Source organism: Patiria miniata, unplaced genomic scaffold (genome assembly GCF_015706575.1).
Source record: "Patiria miniata isolate m_02_andy unplaced genomic scaffold, ASM1570657v1 HiC_scaffold_12, whole genome shotgun sequence".
NCBI lineage: Eukaryota > Metazoa > Echinodermata > Asteroidea > Valvatida > Asterinidae > Patiria > Patiria miniata.
The window spans coordinates 1,254,579-1,280,621 of NW_024037050.1; the positions used below are offsets into that span (position 1 = coordinate 1,254,579).

The 26,043-nt window shown below is 41.3% G+C and overlaps 1 protein-coding gene and 1 pseudogene across 4 annotated transcripts in view; both read right to left on the minus strand.

Moving 5' to 3' along the window:
- Positions 1 to 430: 430 nt before the first annotated feature.
- Positions 431 to 7,834, minus strand: LOC119744674 (annotated as a pseudogene).
- Positions 7,835 to 9,371: 1,537 nt separating this feature from the next.
- Positions 9,372 to 26,043, minus strand: part of LOC119744684 — a 40,804-nt gene continuing 24,132 nt past the window's right edge. For all 4 annotated transcript variants that reach the window (XM_038220765.1, XM_038220759.1, XM_038220774.1 and 1 more), the window contains 2 exons: positions 23,038 to 24,889; positions 9,372 to 21,382 (listed from right to left, as the gene is read on the minus strand). In XM_038220765.1, the coding sequence (XP_038076693.1) occupies positions 14,114 to 21,382; positions 23,038 to 24,804 (9,036 nt within the window). In that variant the 5' untranslated portion in view covers positions 24,805 to 24,889 and the 3' untranslated portion in view covers positions 9,372 to 14,113. The remainder of the gene's footprint in view (positions 21,383 to 23,037; positions 24,890 to 26,043) is intronic.

The following is a 26,043-nucleotide window of genomic DNA, read 5'->3' on the forward strand; positions in this document are numbered from 1 at the left end:
GGTAAACGATTTACCACTACATGTACATAAGCAATCGATTGCCAAGTACCAGCCATTTCATGCCATTCATAAAAACATGATTTTCTACTACACATTCTCATTCGCGTATGGATCCTGGAAACATTTGATGTCGATGCGAATCGACTCTGCCGCTCTTAGACTTTTGGATGTAGCTTCAGAAGTTGGGACATTGGCTATGAATCCCTATACATACCGGTACATGTACCTACGAAATTTACAGTAATTAAATATCTTTATTTTTCCCGATCTTTTGCCGATCCACCAGTCGGACTAAGATCGTGTCAATAGCATTTGGGAATTGCGATTTCATGGAATGTACAAAATCAAACCACGCCCCTTGCGGCTCGATGTGCACACAAAACATTACGTGATGGGATCACCGTGTTGGAGTCACCCAAGCCTTTTTACAACAACAATAAAGTTCATGTGCATGGGATTTCAAATGAGATCCTTACTCAGCAATGACTGAGAAAGATAAAAACAAACAACCACTTACACCATACCATACATGCGTTACTCTGTAGTTGTGATTGTCACTGTATTAGCAACAGATATGTCAGGACTTGGACTGTGGTCAACTTTGAAATCCTCCTGGTTTGCCGGGTCAGCCTTGGACCCTACCACCACATCAGCATGAGGTTCAGAGTCTTGGTTTAGTTCTGGTTCCACTTCTGGACCCAGTTCTGGTTCTACTTCTGGAACTGGTTCCGACTCAACAACAACTTCCGTCTTTGGGACAGAGCTCTCTGGATGTGATTCCTCCATTGGTTCCAGTTCCAGTTCCAGTTTTGGTTCTACCGGTAGTTTAAGTTTTAGAACTGGTTCTGACTCAATAACAACCTCTGAATTGTAGTCATTTTGGACAGGGCTCTCTGGCTGTGATAACTCCTCAACCTCCTCAATGTCCTCAGCCTCAGAACCCGACCCAGACTCCACCTCTGAATCAGTCTCCGAGTCCCCCTCACTCGTGGATTCCGATTCGTGATATGCCGACACTATGGTGTTGAACCTCTCGTAGTCAGTGCCCAGTTGCTTGCTGCTTGTCTTGTCCAATATGCCGGTCTTTTGCAGCTGCTGGTTACTCGTGACGACCCTGACCCGGGGTTCCGCATGACAAACTGCCGAAACCACTTGTTGCCCGGCATGTTTCTCTTTAGCATGGTGGTGCGTTTGTCCTTGTCCAGTATCTTCTTAACAGTCTTCAAGAGCTTGTGTTTCTTAAAGCCGTAACCACGCTGGGCCATGTTGAGGATCCACTCTGCCAGCATCTGCTCCTCTGCTCTGGTCAGGATGGAGGGCGGGCCGCTCCTACGTCCCAGGTCAACCCGGCCACTTACCCGATCGGCTAACGTTGAACGCTTCACTCCCCACTTCTCTGCCGCCTTGCGTATTGTCATCTTCTTTTCAATCACGTCTTCGACTGCCGCCTTCATGATTCTAAATCTCTTATCCAAGTCCACAGACCTGCAAGAGGTAAAATAATAATAATTAAGTGTGACAACTACAGTTTACGTTACCCTACTTTGGTCATGTTTGGGGGTTACATTTTTGTGTGAAATAGTGTTTGCTTGGGTACATGTAAGTGAACTCATATGCAGAATATCTGTCCGAATGATGCAAGTTAAAAAAAGGTGTTACCGCAAACCGAAACGATACTAATAATTAAGCTTACTCCTTTTTTCAATCATGTTAAGTATTTTCTAGCAAATGTTTTCAATGCCTGCTTTCAATTCCACGCAAAAGTGGATAAGGCTGGAAAGTGAAAACTGTATGAAATCTTCAAAACTACAAGCATCACAACATCACATGTGGGACAACAAGATCTTTCATTTGAGTGGTGTGCCAGTGAGATGGAATGTAGTCAAGTATGATTTTGGGTAACAAAATATGATTTTTAGTAAAAAAAAAACACCTGTTTTTGACTATAAAATCACCCATGGATTTTTGGAAGTCTTTTTGGCACATTGTTTTAACATGCCAAATGCAAGTGTTTTTTTTGTGTTTAGAGAGAAAGGTTCATGAGAAAAGAGGTTCATTATGTTGCAGTTCATCAAACTCACATTTTATACCGTGTTAAAAACCACCAAGAGGAAGTAATGTGAGTGATGTAACGTGAGTGACGGAATCTGAATTTGCTGTTCTTTTTTTCAAAATTACCACTTGTTGGGAACAATTTAAGGGGTCTTATGGAATGTTATTGAATGTGAAAATCTATCCGGGGTAACTGTCTTTCTCATTTGTATTCTCTTTACCGGTTTTGGGGGGCATTTTGTCCTCTAGGATAGGCAAAAAAATGCATACCGTGTGTCAGTAATATAATGTGTCGTCTAAGGGCAGTTTCACGGGAAAGGTTGCAAAATGAAAAATAGGAAATCGATGCTTTATTTCATAGGAAGACTTTGTTGGAATTTGCTGGTTTTTGTCTCACAAGGACTGTAATGTTGTAGCAATCTCCAGAAAATTTTTTGCAGCTCTGCGCATTATGGTTTTCAAGTTATAAGCTCACATGGGTGCTAAAGCACAAGATTTGGAGTCTCATTCACATTTTCTAGAAACTGCAATTGATGAGAATTAAAAATAAATGCCATCGGAACCACCCAGACTTGCAAGGACATTGAAGTATGTCCCAAAAATATGTACACCAAATTTCATTAGGATTGGCCAACTCGTTCTTTTGTAATGCCGTTTTGAGTGAGACATTGATGTGTTTGTTAAATGTTTTTTTAAAATGTCCTTTCCTGAACATGGTATTTTTTCCCAGAATTAAAAGAAAGAATACACAACTTATTGCCTGTCAAAATGATGCTACACACTCCAGTAATCAAGTATAAAAAGATGGGAATTGGATAATCACAAGTAAATTTGATACAGCAGCAGTCGCATATGCCATGCAAATGTTTGTTAAAAATGTCCTTTCCTGAACATGGCCCCCCTTTTTTTACAGGAATTCAGAGATAAAACTTTTTTGACATAAACATGTACCTAGGGGTGTACTTACTAGATTTAACAGACTACAAAAAGAATCAGACCCGAACCTTGCTTACTGTCATGACATTGTCGTTAAACTGCATTGTCCTTTCCTGAACATATAGTTTAACAGAGGACTTGGCAAAACCATTGTTGCAGAAATTTGATGAAGTTTATGCTTATATTGTCCGTAAAGTTTATGTTCTAAAATTAAAACCAACTAAATCGCAAGAAAGTGTCAGTGTTTTGTTCTTACAGGTCATTTACTCACTCATGATTACACACACAATGAGTAAACATGTGCATATACATTTATCTTTACAAGTCACACTTAAATCTAATATTTGTCAGGAATTGGCTAATTTACAGTTTCAAACCATCCCTTCCACAAAATACACACATTAGTTTGAGTAAATGTAATCAAAATTTACTGTTTTAGTCTAGTTTCTGTGTATTCAAGTGTTCAGGATAGGACACTTTTTTTAACAAGTTTAACAACATCTGTTATACATTGTACCGCACTGTTTTAACAATTCTTTCTGTGTGCAGCCATTTCATTAGTTTAATTGCTATGAAAAATGGAACAGTCAAGCTTATGCACTGATCATGCACAACTTGTATGTTGATCCTTGTTAAAATGTGTGTCCTTTCCTGAACATGTTTGAAACATTTAACAAGGAACAAGTACAGATACACAAGAACCTTCCTCCGTGCATACATGTACTGTACGTGTGTACAAATTCTTTAAACTGTTTTGGGCTTGATGTGCCTATTCCTTAGATCCCATTTTGTAAAAAGCACCATGCTGACTGAATTTTTTTTCACCGGATAGTACAGTTTAATTATCTAGGCATTTCTTTGTGGGGCATGTACATGTACATGTATACATGTATACCGGTATCAGTGTCTCAATACAAAGTTATGTTTTCACCAGCAGCAATTATAATCATTTGAATGGACATTACTTCAGACTAACTTTATTGTCATTCAGGAAATGCATGGTGCTACCAGTACCGGTATGCTAAGCATTGTTAAATAGTTTGTCCTTTCCTGAACGTAAATTTAGTTAGGTGGAGCAATAACAAGGTACAAACTGATCTGCCTCACACATGTATAGCCTCCCAACTCTAGTTTTATGGTTATATTTCTTGTAAAGTTGCTTCATAAGATCAAACTTGACTGAATGTAGTAATTGTTAAAATTGTTGTCCTTTCCTGAACATAGTAAACCCTTTTCATAGCAATGATAAAGACCATGGTAACTCTGTAACGCAGCACACTATATACACAATTTTTTTGCCAATTGTTCTACCATGTACACAGCCTTTGGACAAAAGTGCAAATAATCAGCAGGCTGCATGGTTTTCTGTAAATCAGAAATGAAAGTTTGTGATTCAAGGAAAAGAGAGCTATAAAATTGAATTTTCCGTCAGTATATGAAAAAACATGGCATTTTTCATAGCCTAGAGTGCATTAATATTCAAGACATGACTACTGTGATGACTATCAATCATTTTAAAGCAACTCTAAGTATGTTTGAGATGTGGAATTAGCAGTTTATGATACCTACCTTTATTTGACAAATTTTACGGTCTGTAAAGTGTAAAGTGCCTTAAAATTGAAACGAAAAAATGTTTAAGCCTTGACTTTAACATTTTCTAGTACCTTTATGTATGTACTTTCAACAAATAAACATGTTGTATCCATACAACAAGTTTCATTTTTGACCCCCCGTGAGACTTTTTTGCAACCTTTCCCGTGAAACTGCCCCTAAGTACAGTATGCCTATTCGGTGGAGCGCTAGTACGGAGGGTACCATAGTTCCAGCACTCCACTCAGTAGAGCTAGAATAGAACTGAGGCTCAGCATCAGGTAAGTCCCAAAACATAAAACTGTCTTTTTGTTCTTGAAACGGGGTACCAACTACCATTGGTCATGTTGGTACCCCGTTTCAAGAGAGGCCAATTTAAAAATAAATCCCGGATTGGTAATTGTGTAGTTTGGTACTACCAAAGTTGTCAAACTACACAATTGTCACAAGTAGCAATCTGAGATTGGCTTCTCTAGCTCCATATGCCTATGTTCTGACTTTCAGTATGTTTTTGAGATTGAGACTCTGGCATGCCACTGAACAGTAACAATTTATGAATGGTGTGCAAATGAAAAGATATGGGGAATCTTTCCTGGGAAACAAGTTTCTCGGAAACAATGTTGCAACCTGACGCCACTTCCGCGATTGTGTACAAAGTCTATGGACTCGGAGAGTCAGGACAAAAGTAAGTCATTCTGTTTCTCAGTCCCAGATTCATGTGATGATGTGTTATCATCAGTTTTGCAATTCATGATGGAAAGATTCCCATATCTGGCCATCACTTTTCACCCTGTGCACAAACCCTATGGGACTGGTCTGAAAATTTCTAAATGTTTTCTCCTGAAGTAAAAAATCAAAATTTGTCATTGCTAATTTTGACTTTTTTGGACATATTATCACTTTCTGAAAATAAGTGATGGCCAGATATGGGAATCTTTCCTTAATGACCTTTATTGGGATGATATATGAAGAAAACAGTGTCGTCAGGTTGCAACATTTGTTCTAGCCCCATAAATGTGGCCAATTTACTGGACTACCTCCGTAACTAAAGGCCACACTTCCACCATGTACAAAAACATGTCAAACTTTGTCAAATTTTGGTTTGTAGTTTATTTTTGTTCTAGAAGCATACTCAGGCTAATCAGAAAGTGCTGCCTTTTTCAGATGTCTAATTTTCATAAAATTTCCAGATTCGTTTGCACACGTTTGCGTATCAAAATTTCAACATGACATTTCACGAAAATTAGACATCTGAAAAAGGCAGCACCTTCTGATTAGCCTATTAATAGTATTGTCGAGCGCAATTTGAGTCCTCTGCGCAAGTTTAAACTTGCGCGCGCAAGTTTAAACCTGCGCGCACGCAAGTTTAAACTTGCGCGTGCATTAATTTCCTTGCTACAAATTGCGCACGCAAGTTTGAACTTGAGCGCTACATAGATTTTTCCCATGCATGCAAAGCCGCCAAACTAATTTTTTTCCTGGTAAACTCATGCAGATATGTAACATTATTTTTAAAAGCAGATTTTTCTCCAATTAATAGCACCACTGTGCTTCATGAGACAGTGCCTTAATGCCTTTTTTGAAACATTTTATTTACAGTATTATGCTAATGAGGTTGACTGTGTGGGTTCAGAGATAAATAAACAACATATTTATTCATTAATTTGAATTAATTAATTTGAATTAATTAATTAAATTAATTAATTAAATCATTAATACATTTATTTACTTTTTAAAATAATTACCATTTTATATGCATAGCATTTTTCAGTTAAAGCACGTTAAAATTAATATGAATTATTGAGCCTGCAAGTAAAATAATTGTTTTAAAGTAATAAATTAAATTAATTAATTAAATTAGTAATGAGTTCATTAATTTTTTTTTCAAATTATGCATTTTTGAAGTGTACACAGCGCTCGAAATGTTATGCAAAGTATTTTTAAAAACAAAATGAACTATTGTACCGTCCAATTAATTAATTGCTAAATTAATAAAATTAGTATTTTTTTAAGAATAAGTACTATTTTAGTTGTACAGTACATGTAATATAATTTAAAGCATTTAAAAAATAATGTACATGATTACTATAACATCAAAAATATTGAACAATTGAATGGATGATAATCATTCTTTTACGTTAACAACGGGTTACCCCTAGGAAATTATGATTTATTTACATTTAAGAATATAAATAAAATGCTAATTAGTTTTACATATGCAAGTTTTCTCCATTTTCAAACAACTCCAGTACTCTCTCCAAGCAATCACCGTGCTTATTGCTTGCCTGGTCCCCTTCCCACCCCCGCCCCCTAAAAAAGTTCTCTGATATATGCACTGCTAAATCTCAATGTTTCTTTTCATTGACGCTAATTGAATTCCACTTTTTATTTATTTCTTTGTTCATTAATTTATTCCATTATTTATTCATTTATTTCTCCATGCACTTGTGTTTCGAACATTTATTTTTCTTCATCAATGAAAATCCCGCCCGCAAGGTTCTCAAATTGCGATCGCCTTTGCGCAAGTTGTAACGTGCGCACGCAAATTAAAATGGCGCGGTGTAATTTGCGTGCTTCGGGAGTCCGTCGCGCAAGTTTAAACTTGCATGTGCAAGTTTAAACTTGCGCGGGGGACTCAAATTGCGCTTGACAGTATTAAGAGGGTGAGTATGCTTCTAGCATGTCTAGAGCAAATATAAACTACAAACTAAGCCTAAATGTGAAAATCAAAATTTGACTAAGTTCGACATGTTTGACATGTTCTTGCACACGGTGGAAGTGTGGCCTTTATTTACGGAGGTAGTCCAGTAAATTGGCCACATTTTATGGGGCTACATTTGTTCCAGTTTCCCATCCAGGGGTTACAACTTTTTATACAAGGCCTATTTTACTAAATACTACTGACTGGAAACGAAGTTGAAAATATACGTGATGCGGGATGGCCCTACTCCTGGAACTATGAGGCGCCCCTGGCCTGCCCTGGGGACGATTCGCCCCAGCTAGCAATGAAATGAGCAACATTATTATTAACGTTACCAGTTTTTCCTCTTCTTCTTTATGGTTATTTTCGTCTTGCTCTTTTTCGACCTTTTGGACGATGATGCTTCGGAGTCAGACCTGGATTTTGTTCGACGTTTACGTTTCCCCATTGTAAACTTTCAACCAAAACCGCCACAGCAAAAAACCTACAAAACTCGGACTGCTAAAACAACTCATGCAACTCCAGCTCCATGAGCTATTGTGAATAGCGCCCTCCATAGTCGAATTTGGAAATTATTCAAAGGAGGCGCTGCTGGGCGCTACATTGGGGGCTATATTTGGTTATACTGATTAGGTCATTTAAATAGGTTGTTTTCCTCGAGAAGTCCTCTTTTTTTTAAAATGAAGTCTCTGAGGTAAACAATGCCTTGATAAACGTTTAACTTTCTAACGTAAACCCACAATGAAAGTCCATTGTACAGTCAGTTCTTGGCCCCCAAAAATAAATAAATAGAGGGCCTAAAGTTCAGATCCCAGTAGTACAGCCTCTTTCTGAAAGCATTGAGCTGCCTCCATGCTCAAAGGCACACAAAAAAAGATAACTCATTTCAAGTTTGTTACTATTGGCTCAATATTGAAATTGAAGGAGAAAATAAGAGAGATGCAAAGGATGACTGTGGGTGCCTCGAGCACCTTCTCAAGTTCCGTCTCTTAGTAATCTCCCCATCCCCCCCCCCTCCCCACCCCCAAAATATATATAAATAAATAACATTAATTCCTTGAAATCCTTTACATTTGGATTAAAAGTTTATTTGCTTGCAAATTGCAAAGAAAGTCCCTTTCAATGTGCTCTTTTAACGCTCCGCCATTGGGCATGCAGAGCCTCGATCTGGCAACTTTACACAATAAAAATAGCCGGTTCAGTGATCTGAACCCCGACGCGGGAATCACTGAACCAACTATATCAACTGTGTAACGTTGCCAGATCGAGGCTGTGCATGCCCATGGCGGAAGTGTGAAAAGAGCGAATGCATGCCCATACATTCCCATTCAAAAGACAAGGCCTCCCCCCCCCCCAACCCTTAAGAAAATCTGCAAAACATTAAATTTCATCCATAAATCTACTATTTCCCCCCAAATCTTTGAAAATAATTGATTTATGAGTGCTTAACCTGTTAAACTTCTATTTTTTCCTTCTCAACGAATCATGCTTCAATTTATTGCTTTATAAGCTCTGGCAGGAGCTTCTACATGTCACATGGTAGTCGGTCCATCGGTTAGTTGGCTGGAACGTCTGTGTATGTGTCTGTCCCCGGAAAATTGACCAAAAGTATGGTGCTCCATATGTGCAATCGGCATGCATTTTTTTCAGCGGCGCAGTTTTCAGATCTGGTAGGGATCATTCGATCAATTTCATGCCAGACTTCTTGCAACACGGTCAGCGCTTATTGTGTACTCGCACTTGTTTTCCTACTTTGGGCATCGCATCTGTCACCCCCCCCCCCCCCAAAAAAGCAAACTTACTTTTTTGGAGGGGGATGGGTGGGGGGGGGGGGGGGTACTTTTGCACAAAATTTTGGCAAATGTCTCATTCAAAAGTGAACTTCTCTTGTATTGCTAGACAAATAGAAACAACAAATCAATTTGAAAAACAAAAATCAGTTTTTCGAGGTGAGATTCAAAAATAGCACGGACAGTATCTTTAGGGAAGATGCCAGTGCTTCAAAAGCACACATACTCCTCTCTTCAATACTGAAATGAAAAGTAATCGCCCAGCTTACCAAAAGTCCATTGACACACATGACAATTAAACATTTCTCTTGCGTTTTCTTTTAATGTTTAAATTGTAAGCAGTTGTACTCACACTATGCTTAAATTAAAAGTAATATTTGTATATAAAGTCGATCTTCTAAGTTAGCTGTACAGAACTACATGTTCATATCAAATTTGAGTAAATATTAAATACAAAAATTAGGAGACTTTCAATTCAGAAGCTCTCTTCAGTATAAAAAAAAGCCCGAATCAGAAACATCTTCAAATATCTCTCACTGGGTATAGGTATTTATAATAGGAAGGAATAAATATTAACAAGGTTATTAAAATGATTTAGAAGAGTTCCCTTCTCACTTTGGGAAAATGTACTCAGAGGGATTATGCATGATAAAAACATGAAGGCAGGGTGGTCATAAACACAGGAACAGAACGAGGAGCAAGAATTAATGAAAATTGTAAAACCAGAAGAAAAACAGCATTAAACAGCTTCCACAAACTTCCACATTCTTGCAAATAATTGATTAAATTGATAGTAATCCCTACATGTGCTATCAAGATTATTGTTTTCCCAAATAATACAAAAATGCATCAAGATATGTTTTCAAACAGCAGATGATATTTCTCATAATACTGTAATGGTTACACATAGTTCCACACATGTACAGTATCCCATGCTGTATAAAGGAAATAATTTGAAAGACTCAATTTTTTAAAAGACATTTATGATTAGAAGAAAAAATATCAACTCAACAAAAATGTGAAATCTGCATACCATCTCAAGTGATTATGTTTCAAAGGCTTTACCCATTTTCCATCTAAAAATGAAAGGATTGTGTATTCAGTTACTGTGTGCATGGCTATTTTATTGCCGATGATCTGAAAACAGCGGATGGATGCTGTACACAAGAAATATGTCCCCAAAATCAAAATTCCCCCCCCCCCCCAAAAAAAATAGCCTAACAAACAAAATGAAAAGGAGAAATGTGAAAAAAGAATACTTATGATCTGGTAAAAGTACAGATGGTTACATTTATCAAAAAAATGTTATCCATCTTGCACTCAAGATGCTTTGTCTGACTTCCATCGGTTAAAACAAAGTTGCTTATTTTGTTCCATTTTTCATAATTTTCAGAATGTTATTGTAACTTTTTTTTCGAAGTATCAAAATCTTTGGTAAGTCTCAGTTTCATTTTGTTTCATTTTGACAAATGTTCAGATTCTTTTTTTTTTCTCAATAGAAATAGATTTTTCAAATCGAGAAACATTCTCCGTAAGTAAATGTTCAAAGCTATGATCTACGGTTGAACCTTTTTTTAGCCTTCTTTTCATTGAAAACCTCAATTTCTGCTTATGCAGCAATCTATTTCCTACTGCCAAATAGGCAAAGAAAAATTCTGGGAAAAAAATCACATAAAAGGGCAATAATGGAATGCATTTTTCCAGTGCTGCATGCTTGGTAAGTGTTGAATACTCAACTCACATAAAGACTGAAATCAAATCCAAGACTATAACAAGTTTAGAGGAGTGTTTCCATATGGGTTATTCTACAAATTTAGGGTTTAAAGCGTGACCTTTTCCTGATCCTGTTACCTTAGCACTTTGTAATTTACCATTCAAATATCATTAAGACTGACTTTAAATGTCTTTATTTGTCTGGTAGGTAGTTTGCTATTCATAATTACTCTTGGAAGATGACTGCATTTAAAGGAGTGCATCAGAAGTATAAAATTACAGATGTCTGACGTAACAAAGACCAGGGGAAAACAAACGCGAACTCCAAATTTATCGAATGACCCATTTCAACCAAGCATGCCTTTAAAGAACTTTCTGTGAAACCACAAAAGAAAGACACCGATCTGTCCACTATGTAAAGAAAACTTTCTAAGCATTAGGTTTTTTTTCTTTCTCTAAACCCTAATTAGTAACCTTTTCCAATACACCTTCAGATCTCAAGCATGGGATAACCTGGATCCAATTTCATTGTAATGTTAGGCTGTGTCAATTACTTGGCTACGCCTTGAAATTACACATGAGTCTATGGGAAGTGGCTTCATTGACTCGTGTGTAATTTTCCAGCTGTAGCCAAGTAACTCGGACAAGGCCATGACATGGAAAATGTTTGCTTAGCAAACACGGGTTACCAACCAAATGTCATGCAATTGATATTGCCTGTGGCTGGTTCCCAGCTGGTTTTTGCTTATCAGGCTACATCTGGAAATTACACACGGGTCTATGGGAAGTGGCCGCAGCCGCTTCAATAGACGCATGTGTAATTTCAAGTTGTGGCTAAGTCATTCAGACGCAGCCTCACACATATTTGCTGAGCGAGTATTTTCTGCTTAGCAGATCTGTGAAACTGGGGCCGTGTCTGAATGACTTGGCTATGGCTTGAAATTACACACGTCAATGGTAGCGGCTGCAGCCACTTCCAATAGACTCTCCTGTGTAATTTGCAAGCCGTAGCCAAGTAATTTGGCCACGGCCTAAGCCTTGGTCAGTATCAATGTGTATTGGTTTCAGAGTACATAGGATATGCAGCACAACTGCAGGCAATATCAACTGTGCTGAGAGGCTTGAATCGATAGACAAATTTAAATCTACTGAACTTTCTTTGTTTAGTACATGTAGTCTATTTTGCAGGAAACTTTTTTTCAACACAGGCTTATTCACATACACATTCTCTCAAGTTTAGGTATGTGATAATCCAATGAAGTGTTAACAAGGTGATTTAAAAACTGGGTGATTAAGGCCCATTCTAGATGCCGTACAACTTCCACATCGAACTTAATTGACACGAGTGCGGCAATAGCTCGTCTACAGCATGGTAGTTGCTCTAAACGCCAAACATAATAGTCAAACTTTAATGCATCTTGAGTAATGGGCCAGGTTAAAGCAGTTCAAGAAGTTCAATGAACTTTCAGCGCGATCAAACTATTCGCGTCAATTTCACTCCCCATGATGCGGACGCGAGAGAGGGTATTGCGAGCATGCGCATTCTTAAAATGTTTGCCTGAATTTTGAATTGAATTGAGTTCGGCACGGCAATGGCACAGCGTTTAGAACAGTGCCGTGCCACTGCCATTCGGAATGATGACAAAGCGGCAGCCCTTTCGCCCTACAGGATGGTGCCATGCCAAACTCAATTCGCCATGCCAAACTCAATTCGCCGAGCCAAATGGTTCCAAATGCCATACTATCACCATGCAACTGCCGTGACGAATGAAAAAAGTCAAACTTTTTGAGTTCAGCAAGGCAGTAGCTTGGCGTCTAGAACGGGCCTAAGGTGTCTTGAAATTGATGTACTGATGGTATAACTCCAACCGTTTGGAGTTTGGATGACTGACAAGGTGCTACATTTAGTGTGATAATTCACAAATCGGGTAACAAGTAAGGGGGGACGAACAATAACAAAGGAATACCTTTGTTGTCACAGTTCATTCAAACAGTTTGTGACTTGACTTGGGACTGGAGGACTTGTGGCTGACTTGTGACGGACTAGACTACAAAACTAGTGAAAGATACCTCAATACCAAAATTTGAAAGTTGAGTTTTGGTTCATTGGCTTGACTTAAGAACTTCTGCTGCTGTACAATAATATCGAGATAATTTTAATACAGTGGAAATAAGTTGTCACAAGCTCCAAGCATGTAATTTTGAAAAAAAAGAAGAAAAATAAAGAGTACACAATATAAATGTAAATAGGTGTATAAAACAAAAACTAATGAAGTTATTTACCAATAAACCAAAATCTATCTACCGACATACTTAAAACTGTACATAGACATTCAGTATGAAAAGGCACTTACACAGCTTTTGAGCTTTTTCACAAAACAGTCTTTAAACTTACGAAAAACATGTATGATTTTGACTGTTTTAAGTTTCTCAACATTCACTCAAAATGAAAGTAGTTTTGAAAATTTGTCTTTGAATCAACACAAGTATAAAGCTGCTTTGGTATTTGTGTGCGCATATATGCTTGCAATATTTTCCAGCAAAGCTGGTGCAATCCTCAAACTTTTTTGATAAATACTTGAAACTGCATTTGTGATAACAATGTATAGTACACGTAACTGAAAGAGTGAAAAGTGCCAAATAAGACAAGGAAATATGAGATTCAACCTTTTCATGCCAATTTTTTTTTTTTCACAAATGCTTACTTTGTTCAGACCAATGGCCAAGGGACTACATGAGTTGCCCCCCATCAAGTTTTTGTTTTTAACTTTTTTTTTGAGCAGCTGGACGTTTGAATCTATCATTTTTTGCAATCTTCTGCTCAACAGATTTACAATTATAATCTGCATTATGAAAGATACCATGTGTCATAATTGAATGGTTGTGATCATATGGAGGATCCAGCATGAAAAATCCACCATTTTATTTGTACAGACCTGCCATAAGCACAAGTTTTGCTTCTGAACAGGTTGGATGTTAAATGTCACACATACATGCCCACCTTGGAAAGCTTGTACTGTAATACAAGTGCAAAGTATCCACAGTCAAAACAGTCTCATTTTGGTATTCATGTCTGTAACAAAAAGTAAATTCCCCTCATCCATTGGTAATACACTGAACTCTGTCTCTTAGCAGCCCGAGGTACCGGCAGGATCAAAAGTGAGCTTTGAAAGCTGCAATCTTAACCAAAACACATCTGTCATGCAATGTAGATGCAACAGCCCCTATTAAGCCATTTTTGCTAAAAGCCAACTTCCAAGCTCAAACGTTTCCTCTGCTCCCGGCCCCAACACCTTCTAAGCAACAAACCCTGTAGTGGATGCATACTCCCTCAGAGTTCTTTCCCATTTTGAAAGCTTTGCTGGAGCTCCTGTCGCCGTTTGTCCTTGCTCGGTCTCATGCGGCAGGCCATGGCCCGACCATTGGCGCACTTTCGTTTGTTGAACAGGTCCGCCCTGGTCGGGGACATTTTATGCGTGTCTCTCATGTGCATGGCAAGATAGTCAGTCCGTGCAAATCCTACCCCACAGCCGTCACACTTGTACGGCTTGAGGTGGGTGAACAGGTGCTCTCTCATGTGCTGTTTGCTCTTGAAGCGCTTGTTGCACTCGTTGATCTTGCACTGGTAGGGTCGTCGGTCCAGATCCATTTCAGTGGCCTCCACTATGGCATAGTATGGAGTGAGGTCCAGACCTCCTCCAACATGTGTAGAGAGGGCTTGAACTTGGGAGCCTGAGGGATCTGAGACGGGCCCGTTCTTGGGACGACCTCGCTTCTTACCCCTCTTGATGTGTATCTTCAGCATGATACCACGTTTCTTTCTCCATGATCTCTGTCGGTTGGGTTTGTACTCTGGGTCCGCATTCTCACTGCGTCGTCTGTGTATTCCTTGGAAGGTGTAGTTACCGGTTCTGCGCTTTGGCCTCCCTGTTGGAGTGTACAGGGCATCTTCATCGGATTCATCTACAGCATCCTCCTTAGATGCCACATGATAGCTGGTTGAGTACTCTTGATCACTGGCACCAATCAAACTGCTACCTTCCATCTCCTCCTCCCCAGTTTCATCCTCTACAGTTCCATCCTCTAAATGTGCCTCTGTTATTTCAACATCTTCTTGTTTAATATTTACCTCAGTTGCCTCAACCTCTTGCTTAAACTCCTCTTTCTTCATATCCTCTCTGATATTATCCTCCATTCTACCCACCATCAAGTCATACTCATGGTTTGCTTCACCATTTTCTTGAGATGGCTCAGTAAGTCTTTTGAAGTCAGGGTTTGGATCCTCTTGAGTGAGATCTTCATCTGGCAACTTACATGGAATCAATTGCTTCCTCTTGGACCATGAAGCCTCTGGTTTGGGGGAGGTGATGGGGCTCTCTTTTGGAGATGTCTGTGCTTGAGTACTTCCGGGTGATATCTGACAACCATTGGCACTACCAGATGCCGCATCATCAAATTCCTCCTTTGGACTGACCTTAGAAAGTGAAACTGGAGTAACTGTTGAGTCTTCATCATCCTGGTTTTCAGCAAGCCCAAAGAAATCCACCAAGTCTTCATCCTGATCATCATCTCCATGACGTCTCCTCTTTTTGCTCTTATCCCGGTGAACAATATCTGACCCACGAGGAAGAATAATGGTGGAAGAAGGTACCACCATACTCCTAGAGCCTGGTGAAAAGCCATTTCGTACAGGATGGGCAGATACACCATCCACGTTTGACTCTGTTTCCAATGGCTGGTAACAGGTCTCTGGAATGTGATCAGTGGGCTTAAGCCGCTTACCAGACTTAAACATCAATTCCAGCTCCCTGGCATCCCCCTCAAAATTGTGATTCCTCTTGAGGTGATCTGCAAGATACTGCCAACGAGTGGTGTCAAAACTACACTCGCCGCATTTGTACGGTCTGGAATGGATCCGTACATGATCCGTCAGGTTGTTTGAACGCTTGAACCGATTACCACAGATATGGCAAGCATAAGGCCTATCCTCCGGGGTTTCATCTGCCCTTGATCGTTTTCGACGTCTCGGTGATTTGTGCTGGTCTGATGATCCAGACGAAGAATGGCGTCGTTTGGGAGAACGAGGTACTGATTTAGGGCTTGGTTGTTTAGGAGAGATTTGGGAGGGGCCAACATGAATGGGTGGCGGTATCAAGGATCCAGCAGTTCTCGGCAAAAATTCTGCGTGATGCTGATGTGCCATGGGCGGGTGACTTATTCTATTATCCATGCTCTCTCTTTGACTATAGTGAAGCCTACTTGGCTCGTCACCGTACAGAGAATGGAATGGAAGTGGTGGAGGTGGTGGAGGTGGTGGAGGTGGGGGAGGTGCCAGCTTTGAAAATGGTTGAATACTTTCCCTTGGAGAGGCTATGTCTGAAATGTTCGGTGGCACATGTGCCAACTCTGACAACTGCACAGTCGTTTCATCATCACTGGATACCTCAACCACATCAGCAGTGACTTTTCTGCTAGAATCTTCCACGGAATGCTCTTTTGAGGCAAGATCATTTGACTGGTTCTCTGTTGACTTCTGTAGGGATAGGTCTTCTGGTTTTTGTGGCCCTTGATAGACGAGGGGTGGGGGTTTATCATTTTGCAGCCCATTATTCACCTGCCTGGGTATGCTTATCCCACGATTTGCATTTGATTCAGTGGTAATTTGCGGGGCACTTGTGTCACCAGGTAATGCTTGCCTTAAGGGAGGAGCCGGGGCTCTGGCAGGAACTGGAGCCTCAGCTGGGATGGGAGGTCTCCCATGAATGTGATCTGCATGGGCATAAGGATTCCCTATCACTTGAGAAGGTGGCCCCTGGGTGTTATTCTGCTCCAGGTGAACTGGCTGCTTGGACATCTCACCATATTCGCGTGGCACTGGAACACTTTGCAGATCATGAGGTCGTTGTTCCTCTGGAAGCTGCCTCCTTGAGTTTGCCTTATAATACTGACTGCTTGGATTTATGAGAGCATCTGAAGGTTCTCGATTGACAGGGTTCATCATCAAGTGGCCACCAGCTCTGTCTTCGTAGGGATACTTGGGAAATATGAATCTCTCCCTCTGGCTGGAGACTGGACTGTCTGAGGGGAAGGCAGGATTAGATTCTGGGTACCCATGAGGCGGGTAGCCATTCTGAGTGCGATAATGCTGCCTTTCTTGCAAGTGTCTTCTCAAATGTTGGTGCTTCTGTTTCTCCCACTTATTGTGTTGCACATGTTCCTGCTGGTGCTTGTCTGGATGCATGTTGTGCCTGTTTTGACGATGTTTGTCAAGACCCTGATAGTCGAAGTTTTCCGGATAACCATCTCCCCTGTTCATCACCGATGGGAAACAATTTGGTGAAGGAAACCTAGGTTCTGGTAGTGAGGGGCCCAAATGTGGAGGTCGATGGCTATAATTCATTGCAGTCGGTGGATGTGGGCCAGGATAGTATGGTTCTCTGGGATCAACTAATGATCCAGAACGAAACATTGATATGTAGGGATTACCAGGGAGAGGATACCTGGGAAGATATGGCTGTCCTGTCGAAGGATCCACCATGGGTACTCCCATGGCGTTGTACATTGCTCTAGGGTCATAGCCTGGAGAGCTACCGGTAGGTCCAAACTGTTGTGGAGGATACTGCTGACCAGGACGATTTAATGCCTCTAAGATGACACTCTTTCGTGGATGATTGTTAACCCCCTCAAATCGGTCTGCGGCTTCACTCAGGGAACCAACTGCAGAAATGACTGGCAAGACTTGCTCACTAGCTGGCTCACTTCTACGATGAGTACCCAGCCTTTCCTCTGTTGGCCTTTGAAGGGGAGGAGACTTCTGCTGATCTCTGAAAGAGTCAGCAGATCTCAGTCTTTCTGGACCAACTTCATTCCGACTGGCAATTGCCAACTCTGAAGCATACAAACCATCTGTAGCATGTGAACTGCATGATGGAGATACACCCTTTCTTTGAGAGACTTCCAGAACCTGTGGGTCTACCTCATCTAGGTCAATAGGTTCCTGTTTGACCTTAAGTGTAGTGTTTGTCAACATTTTTTCTTTCTCACTGCGAGGCTGAGGTTTGGCCGATTGTATTGTGTTGGGAATATCATTTTCAGGAGCTCCTTGTTCTTCATCCATCCCAATCACATGCTCGGATTCTCCAGGTGAATTGGAATTGAGTGTTTCGTTGACAGGGATGCCATTCACATCTGCTTCACACGAGGTTGGATATTCTGTTTTCACCCTGACGTCTGGATCAATGTTACATGTGGCTTGCACTCGGGTGATATCGGCTAAACCAGACTCACTCTCACCTTCTTGGTATTCCATCTCAGTTGCTTCAGTGGCATGACAGCCAACCGGTAAGACATCATCTGATCCTTTTGGTCCCAGAATCTCTTCTTCTGTGTTGCCATCTATAAAATTCATGCTGCCCTCTTCTTGTGGCTCACTGTCACTTCCCTCTGCATTTAAAACTGTGTAATAGACACTTGGTGAATCCGCCTCACCAGCTCGGTCTGTATCATCACCTACCCCACTAGAGGGCCTTTGGTCTGGAGCCCCCGGAAGTTTGGGTCGTATTTCGAGATTGTCGTCATCAATGACAACACCTTCATCCAGGGCTGAGGGGCTTCCAGTTTGGCTCTCCTCTTCATCTCTCAAGAGAATTGGTCTTTGTTGAACTTTGGATGCACCTTCTTCTGGCAACACATATTCTTCGTCAGAGTCATGGTCAGAGCTTGTCCATTCAAGTATATCTCCATCTGAGTCTAGGTCACTTTCTGAGAGTGCTCCAGTGCATTTGTCTTCAACCAAGTCATCATCATCACAAATCACAGAGGCATTTTGTGAATCTGGTGGTAAGATTTCTGAACTGACTTTTATAGAGGTCTCGGCCTGAACTTCTTCATTTTGCAGTGGGAGTTTTGTCTGCTGAGGAATGTGGCCTAAGCTACCATTATTCAAATGTGTTTGGGTTGCAGTATCATCTCCACTTTCCTTTAGCTTTGCAACATCGGAGGCAAAAACAGATCTAATATTACCATCCAAGGACATGCCCTCTGTGTTTTCTGTTACACCAGCTGGAAATGACACAGTGTTCTGTTTCGTCACAGTAAAGATACAACTATTAGAATCTTTATTTGATTCAGGAACAGGAATGTTTTTGTCGTTGGCTAGAAAGATTACAGGACTGTCATCTGAGTCTGGATCTTGAGAGGAAGGGGCCTTTTCTCCCTGAGTTTCCAATTCTGAGCTGCTCTTTGAGGAAGACTCTAAACCTTGTTGATTCTCTACAGCAGAGGATAGCACATTTTTACCAGATTCTATCTGCTCAGTGTTGAGAACCTCCAGGGTTTGACTTGTCTTGTCTGTGTCAATTTCGGAGCTGTTTACTTTTGCTTCCAAATTGTCATTCAACTGATTTATCTCTGTTGCTTTGTCACATTCGGTGGGGTCGCACATCTCAAGCTCTTGCTCTGCTATTTCTGTCCCATCCTGAGGACTGTGACTACTGTCATAAGTCTCCGACTGAATACAGCATTCTTTTTTCGGTTGTGATTCTGCAATGCATGAGGAAGTGGCACTGACATCCACTTTATTCCCCGACTCGCCTACTTGTTTGTGTAGATTAGCGTCAGCAGTGCCACATTCTGTTTCTTGGGTTGCATCAGTACTGTCTGAGGGTAACTGCATGTGGGTTAGGTAGTTGTGATCCTGTGGAACAGGAGTTGAGGTATCATCATCATTCCCGTCATTCCCCTGATCGTTGGTTACATCTCGGTCACCTTGTTTGTCAGCATCTTTCTTGTCTGTCTTATGATTTCCTCCTCGAGAGTTGTCATCGTCACTGTTGTCATCATGTCTGTGGTATCTTCCACCACCAAAGTAGTCATTTGGCGCATCGTCATCATCTAATTCAATATCAGGCTCTTCAGTGTCTGAGACGTCATCCTCTTCTGTGCCTGCAGGTTTTAACTCGCCACCAACATCCACCAAATCTTCCTCCTCATCTTCAGTACTGCTGAGATTTCGATGTGCCTTGTAAGGCTTGGCTCTTTTCCTGCGGTACTCAGGTCCGCCATGCTGAAGCTGGATGTGCTTTAAGACATTATCCTTCCGTGCCGATTTCCATCCACATAGGCTGCAACCGAAGGGCTTGATGTGGGTTTTGATGTGTTCCAATAGACAGTGCTCGGAAGTAAATCCTTTGTTGCAGATCTTGCAGGAGAAGGGCCGTTGAGATTTACTGAGGAACCGCCCATGGGTATTGATCAGATATCTGGTATTAGCATCTAAATCTTTCACAACTGTGGCTGCACATCGATTAGCCGACTTACTATGCTCAGCTGATGATCGTCTTCGCTTCTTGCTTCGGTGCTTACTTTTCTTCTTTCTCTTCACACTCATGTACAGTTTTATTGGTGGCTGTAGTTCTGGGTCTGCAGGCTCCCCTATCTCTGCAGTCTTTACTATGGAAGTTGAAACTAGTGGTTTGAATGAAACTTGTGGTTTACGTGCCATCCTCAACTCACTGGCCATCCTCATATTTGCATTCCACTTTTTAACAGCTGGATTGTCGGCCAGAGTTGAGGGTATGGATTTAGACCATATTTTGGCACCTCCTGGCAGCGAAATGGCTTCACGCTTTTCTTCAGGGTCCTTGTCCACAAATTCCGGATTCTGTCCAGGCAGTAGATGGTGACACCTAACCACGTGTCGCTCAAGATCTATCAAGGCTTTGAAGCGGAGTTTACAGATGGAGCAGATGATGTTAAACACTGGCTTGTCGGGTATACAAGGCCTGTTCTTGTGGAAACACAGTGAGGCCTTGAACGCAAAACAAGCCTCACACACTGAGCACTTGTATGGCAGTTTGACATGCTCAGGAATATTGTTGGTGTGCATCTCTCCTGCCAAATGGTTGAAAAGACTAGCCTTACTGACAAACAGCTTCTTGCACTTCTCACACTGGAATATCTTGATGCCTCCTTTAGAAGAGGCCATGGAAGGTTCATTGGACGTGGTGGGCTCAGATTTGAGAACAACAGACCCAGCATTTCCTGTCTCAGTGGATGTACGTTCTGACCCACTGTTGGAAGAAGCTGATCGGATGAGCTCCAGTTCAGGATTGGGGCATACAGCTTTTTGTCTTTGGGGTTGAACGCTTGCAACTGGCTGTTTGCCAATCACAACAGGCCAATTGAATGAGCCAATGGTAGTTGGGCCTAAAATGGTTGGACTCCCTTGCATCACAGTTCCCCGAGTCACAGCAGTACTCGTGACAATATTTCTTTGGGCTGTACTTGAAACGACCGTTGTCCCTACAGACTCCTGGGGAACAGGTGCGGCACCCTGTTGTCGGGCATTCAGCAGATTCTTGACGGTGTTGACAGGAAGGATGGAGCTGCCAGGTTGGATGATGGGCATCTGGCCAGTGTTGTCCTGACCTTCCTTGCCGATGACAATCAGGTTACCGTGGCTGTCAAGTTTCAGGGTATCACCTCGCTGGAGTAGAAACACTGTCTGCTGTGGCTTGATGATGGTTGGCGCGGGTGAGCTACAGGTGAAGAATGTGCTGTTTGTTTGCTGGCCACTGGCTACTGGAAGTTGCTGTGCAGTCTGCAAAATAAAAGAAAACAAGCATTACAGTTCACAATTCAGAACTGACATATATGTACATGTGAACATGATTCTTTCATATACAAATATTGAGTGGCTCAGAGTGAAATGGGAGGAATATTTTTGCAAGGTAAAATCTGGACTTTCTGGGGAAACTCCAGATTTTACCGAGCGATAATATTCCTCCCATTTCACAATTTAAAGCCACTCAATATTTGTTTTATATAACTGACATATAGATCTTTGTCATTTGATATAATTGATCTTTTATTTCAATACAAAGTTGGTGGAAAAAGTGTTTTTCCCTTCCAAACCTCCCCTTCACGAAAATGTTTGAACCCAACTCTGTAGCGGTGGTTCTTTGGAACAATACGCGCTACGCTTAACGCGCACACCAGCATGCATTTGCACAAAAATACCACGTCATGGAACAAGCATCGATCCTAACTGTTCAATAGTATCTCCCATTCCCCATGGGACTTTTTGAGTCCCGGCGTGAATGGGAGAAATAACGAATGTCACGTGATGTGTGTTCCACCAATCAACTGACAAGGACCTGTATGTCGGTTATATCAATTAAACTATCCAACATTTACACATTTCACCAATTTACAATCAGTTGCAGCATATGTTGCCTGCTTTCACAAAATGAGAAAAAAAAAATCATTTTATGAGATCTATCATTAGTTCCAAACAAATTTATCCTTAAAATTATTTACAAGCAACTTAATAAACATAAGCAACTTGTAAATACCGCAAAAAAAGAAAGTCCACACTAATTGGAGGGGGTCATCATTTTTGTATCTGATTGTCTTATGACAGCATCATTTATATAGACCTTTGGGGAATGTTGTTAGCCATATTTTTGTACCCTGTTTGCTACCAGAGACTGTAGATCATCACGAATTCACAACAGTTTATGAAAATGATGCAGTTTGAAAAGTTGCAAATTTAAAGAGTTGTGAGTAGAACTTGCTGGGTGACAATGTCAATGTAACACAAAGGGAGCACTGTGCGATCGATAGGGGCCAATTACAGGCATCTGTGGTTACGCTTAGCACTTTCTCCTCGCAAATTTTATAAAAAAATTTCAAACTTTTCAAACTGCATCATTTTTCACAAACCATTGTCAATCGTTAACAATTTACAGTCTTTTGAGCAAATGGGGTATCAAAATGTAGTTAACAAAATTTCCCAAAGGTCTATATAAATGACGTCATCATAAGACGATCATTTTCATAATTATGACCCCTCCAGTGAGTGTGGGCTTTCTTTTTTTGGCGGTGTTTATATATGTGAGACCATACAGCCAGCTATGAATAGGACCTACATGTCATGTTGCCACTTCCCTATTTTTGGCCAGTTCACCTTTGGCTACAAATTTATGTTTCTTGTATAATGGCAAAACATCTGATTGAGTAATTTCATCAGGTGTTTGCACCTGTCCCATCTGTTTTCCTGTTTATTTGTTGTCCATAATTTGGTTGCTGGTTTGGGGCATATTTTACACTAAGACAAACTTTGAGATGATTCACCTCAGTACATCATAACTCATTTCTGGATTTGGACGAGAGGATTTTACTTTTCAGATGATGGAATTTGCGTTCGGGTAATGTCAGTGAAGGGCAAAACCTAATTTTGGATTTGACTGTTACCTGCTGCTGTATAATTGGAAGTTGACCCTGGTACACAGGTGGTAAGACTGCAGTTTGCTGGATAACGGGCGATCCCACTGGAACATGCTGCACTGGGACAAACTGCTGCTGTGCTTGCTGGGGACCTTGTTGTACGATGATGTTACCAGGTGAGACTGCCTGCTGCACTCCCCCAACCGACGTCAACCCGGTCTGCAAGATGCTACCCTGCACAACATTACCCTGAACCAGGATCTGACCCTGAGGGAGTAAGCTCCCAGGTTGTAATGGCTGAATCAGCTTCTGCTGGAGCAGTGACAGCTGCGGCTGTTGGGACTGCACCACCTGCTGAATGTAATGAGTTGGTTGGCCGAGTTGTGTCTGGGGTTGGGTGTTGACAGGATGCTGGAGGGTCAGTGAGGTTTGAGGAGTCTGCACCTGTGAATTGGGTGGAGGGGTCACAATGGTGTGGATGACGTTCATAGTCCCAGCTGATGCAGGTTGACTAACGGTAGAGGTGTTCCCATGTTTGGACATCCACTCACTTGTGCAAACATCAGAGATTGAAATGGTAGTTACATTTTGTTGTGCAGGCTTTGAGGTCTCTGGTGTTTTGATAACACTCGTGGGTATTGGTCCATCCGGAGATGGGCTGTCTTTAGGTGTTTTAGCAACCGAAGATGATGCTGGCTCTGCCTCTTCGCTCACGACTACAACATCATCCTCTTCGCCATCATCTAGAGTGTTTGCTATGCTGAAGAAGTCGGTCAGATCTGACGCAGCATCAATCATGCTTTCCAATGAGGATCGGTTGGGGAGAGGTTTCTTCGCTTTACGTTTGCTTTTAGCCATGATCTGTGTCACAGGTTTGTTAATGATCAAGTTGGGTTCATCATTTGCAACCTCTGCCCTAGATTCACTGTCACTGTCAACTTCTGAAGTTGATGCCACCAAGGATGGACGGAAGATTTCTGTGTTGGGAGGCAGCTCAACTAAACTACTGGATCCCCCATCTTCCTCAACCTTTTCTGATGATCCAGGAGTTTCAAGTGGTTTGGGGGCAGAAATCTGTTTCTGTGCACTCATGGAAAGGTCTTTAGTTTTTGCATTTAGAATATCTAGTAACCTGTTCTTCTTGGCTTCCAGGCTATTTGTCTTAGTCGGCAAAGAGGCGTTTCTGATCTTTGGAGAGTGCTGAGGCTCCACATCCTGCTTAGCAGTTGCTTCTGGGTTATTTGAATTAGGGGTACCTTGCTCAGCCACTGGCTGGATAGAAACAGAACTAGCCTCACTCAAATTGGTTTCCTCAGCTGGAGATTGAAGGGCTGACGAAGCTGAAGGCACATCAGGAGCACAACTTGATTCAAGGGCACATACAGGGCTGCTTTGTCTATCATGGTTTTCGCCCTCCACTGCCGTTTCCCTGCTGGATCCTCCAAGGTCAGGAGTCAAGCCCAGAGGGACTGTCTCAGTGTTGCTCAGAAGATCCCTGTGGAGCCAACCTCTCTCTTCGCTTGGATCAGCTGAGGGCTCCGGAGTTTTAGCAGCCACGGGCGGACCCAGAACAGAAGGACCTTGCATTACCACAGCTGCTCCGCTGGGCTCGCAGATCAGTGTAAGATGGCTGTCCTGAGCAGCCTCCTCATCGCCTAGCACATCATCCTGGATTTCACCATGATTACCTGGTTCAGAGTTGGTGTGGTCATCTGCAGGCTTATCTATGACTGTATCTGGAGGAAGTTCCTTGGGCAGTGGGTCTTCAACACTTGGCGCTGCAGGATCATCCATGGCGGAAGAAACGGGCAAGATTGTACTGGGTTCAAATCACACTCGGGCACTCCCTACTGATGTCATCTAACCATTGCACCGGCACCTGAGAAGTAAAAAAAAAAACCAGACAGAATGTTATAAGCCTTCGTCTTTTTACCATATCAAGCAAAAAAAAGAGAAATTTTGGTGAAATGTGCAATGACCAATCTGCACATCATGCTGATGTGTTAATTTGAATCATCTCAATCGTTGTTATTAATTGCCACCAGATATCCTGAGAGTGATTACAATGATGACTATAAACAATGCACGCCAATAGCAGGAATGTAAAAACATTTTCATACATGAGTGACACCCAAGCAAAGAAAATATTGCACGTGACAAGTTAAGCAATGTGCATGTTGAATCATGTCACAAACAATGCATGCACAATATCATCCCATTACATGTAGGTAGGGAAAATTGGAGATTTCAAAATCCGGTTATGCTAATTTTTTGTTCAAAACCAAATAATGGTTATCTGATTTCACCAGAAGTTCCCATCCAGCTCACAGTCATGCCAACAAAAAGTGACGAGTGAGGTGCCACATGAAATGCCCTCCCAATGACTGGGTATAGTTTACAGGATTCAGAGAAAACTGGGCCTTTACAGTTAACACTCCAGAGCTGTAATGTTGAAACCAAAAAAGGATGGGGACTCTCTGATAAGTTGAAGGAGCAGGCTATTTATTCCAAGAAGACCACTAGGAAGTGAATGCAGTGACCGATACAATCAGAGACCATGGAGCAAATTGGGCGATCTGCCAATTGGTTTCTTTAACCTGTGTTACAAAATATGAAAGGCTTAATTTTTGATTAAGGTTGTTTTTGAATATCAGGTTTCCAAAAGTGAAACTAAATAGTGGAATTCAAACCGAATGTTAAAAAATCTGGATTTAAATCCCACCACTACCGGTACTTGCTGACAAACAGTAAACAAAATACCATTACTTGGTATTGTAGCTTGTCAACAAAAAAAGGTATGGTTCTGTGCACAAGTGCCCCCGATTGTAAGAAAGGCAGAGTTGGGGGAGACCACTGGGAGGGACATTCAAACTCAATTTGCCAACAATGCCTGACGCATACGTGAAGACGCTTATGGCTTTGTTTACATTCAGAATGAAATAAGCAATCCTATTGCCTTTATGCTGTCATTCTCTTTGAAGAGAAATGTTGTATCTTTTTCCAATGAGGATGGGAAAATAGTGATTTAATTTG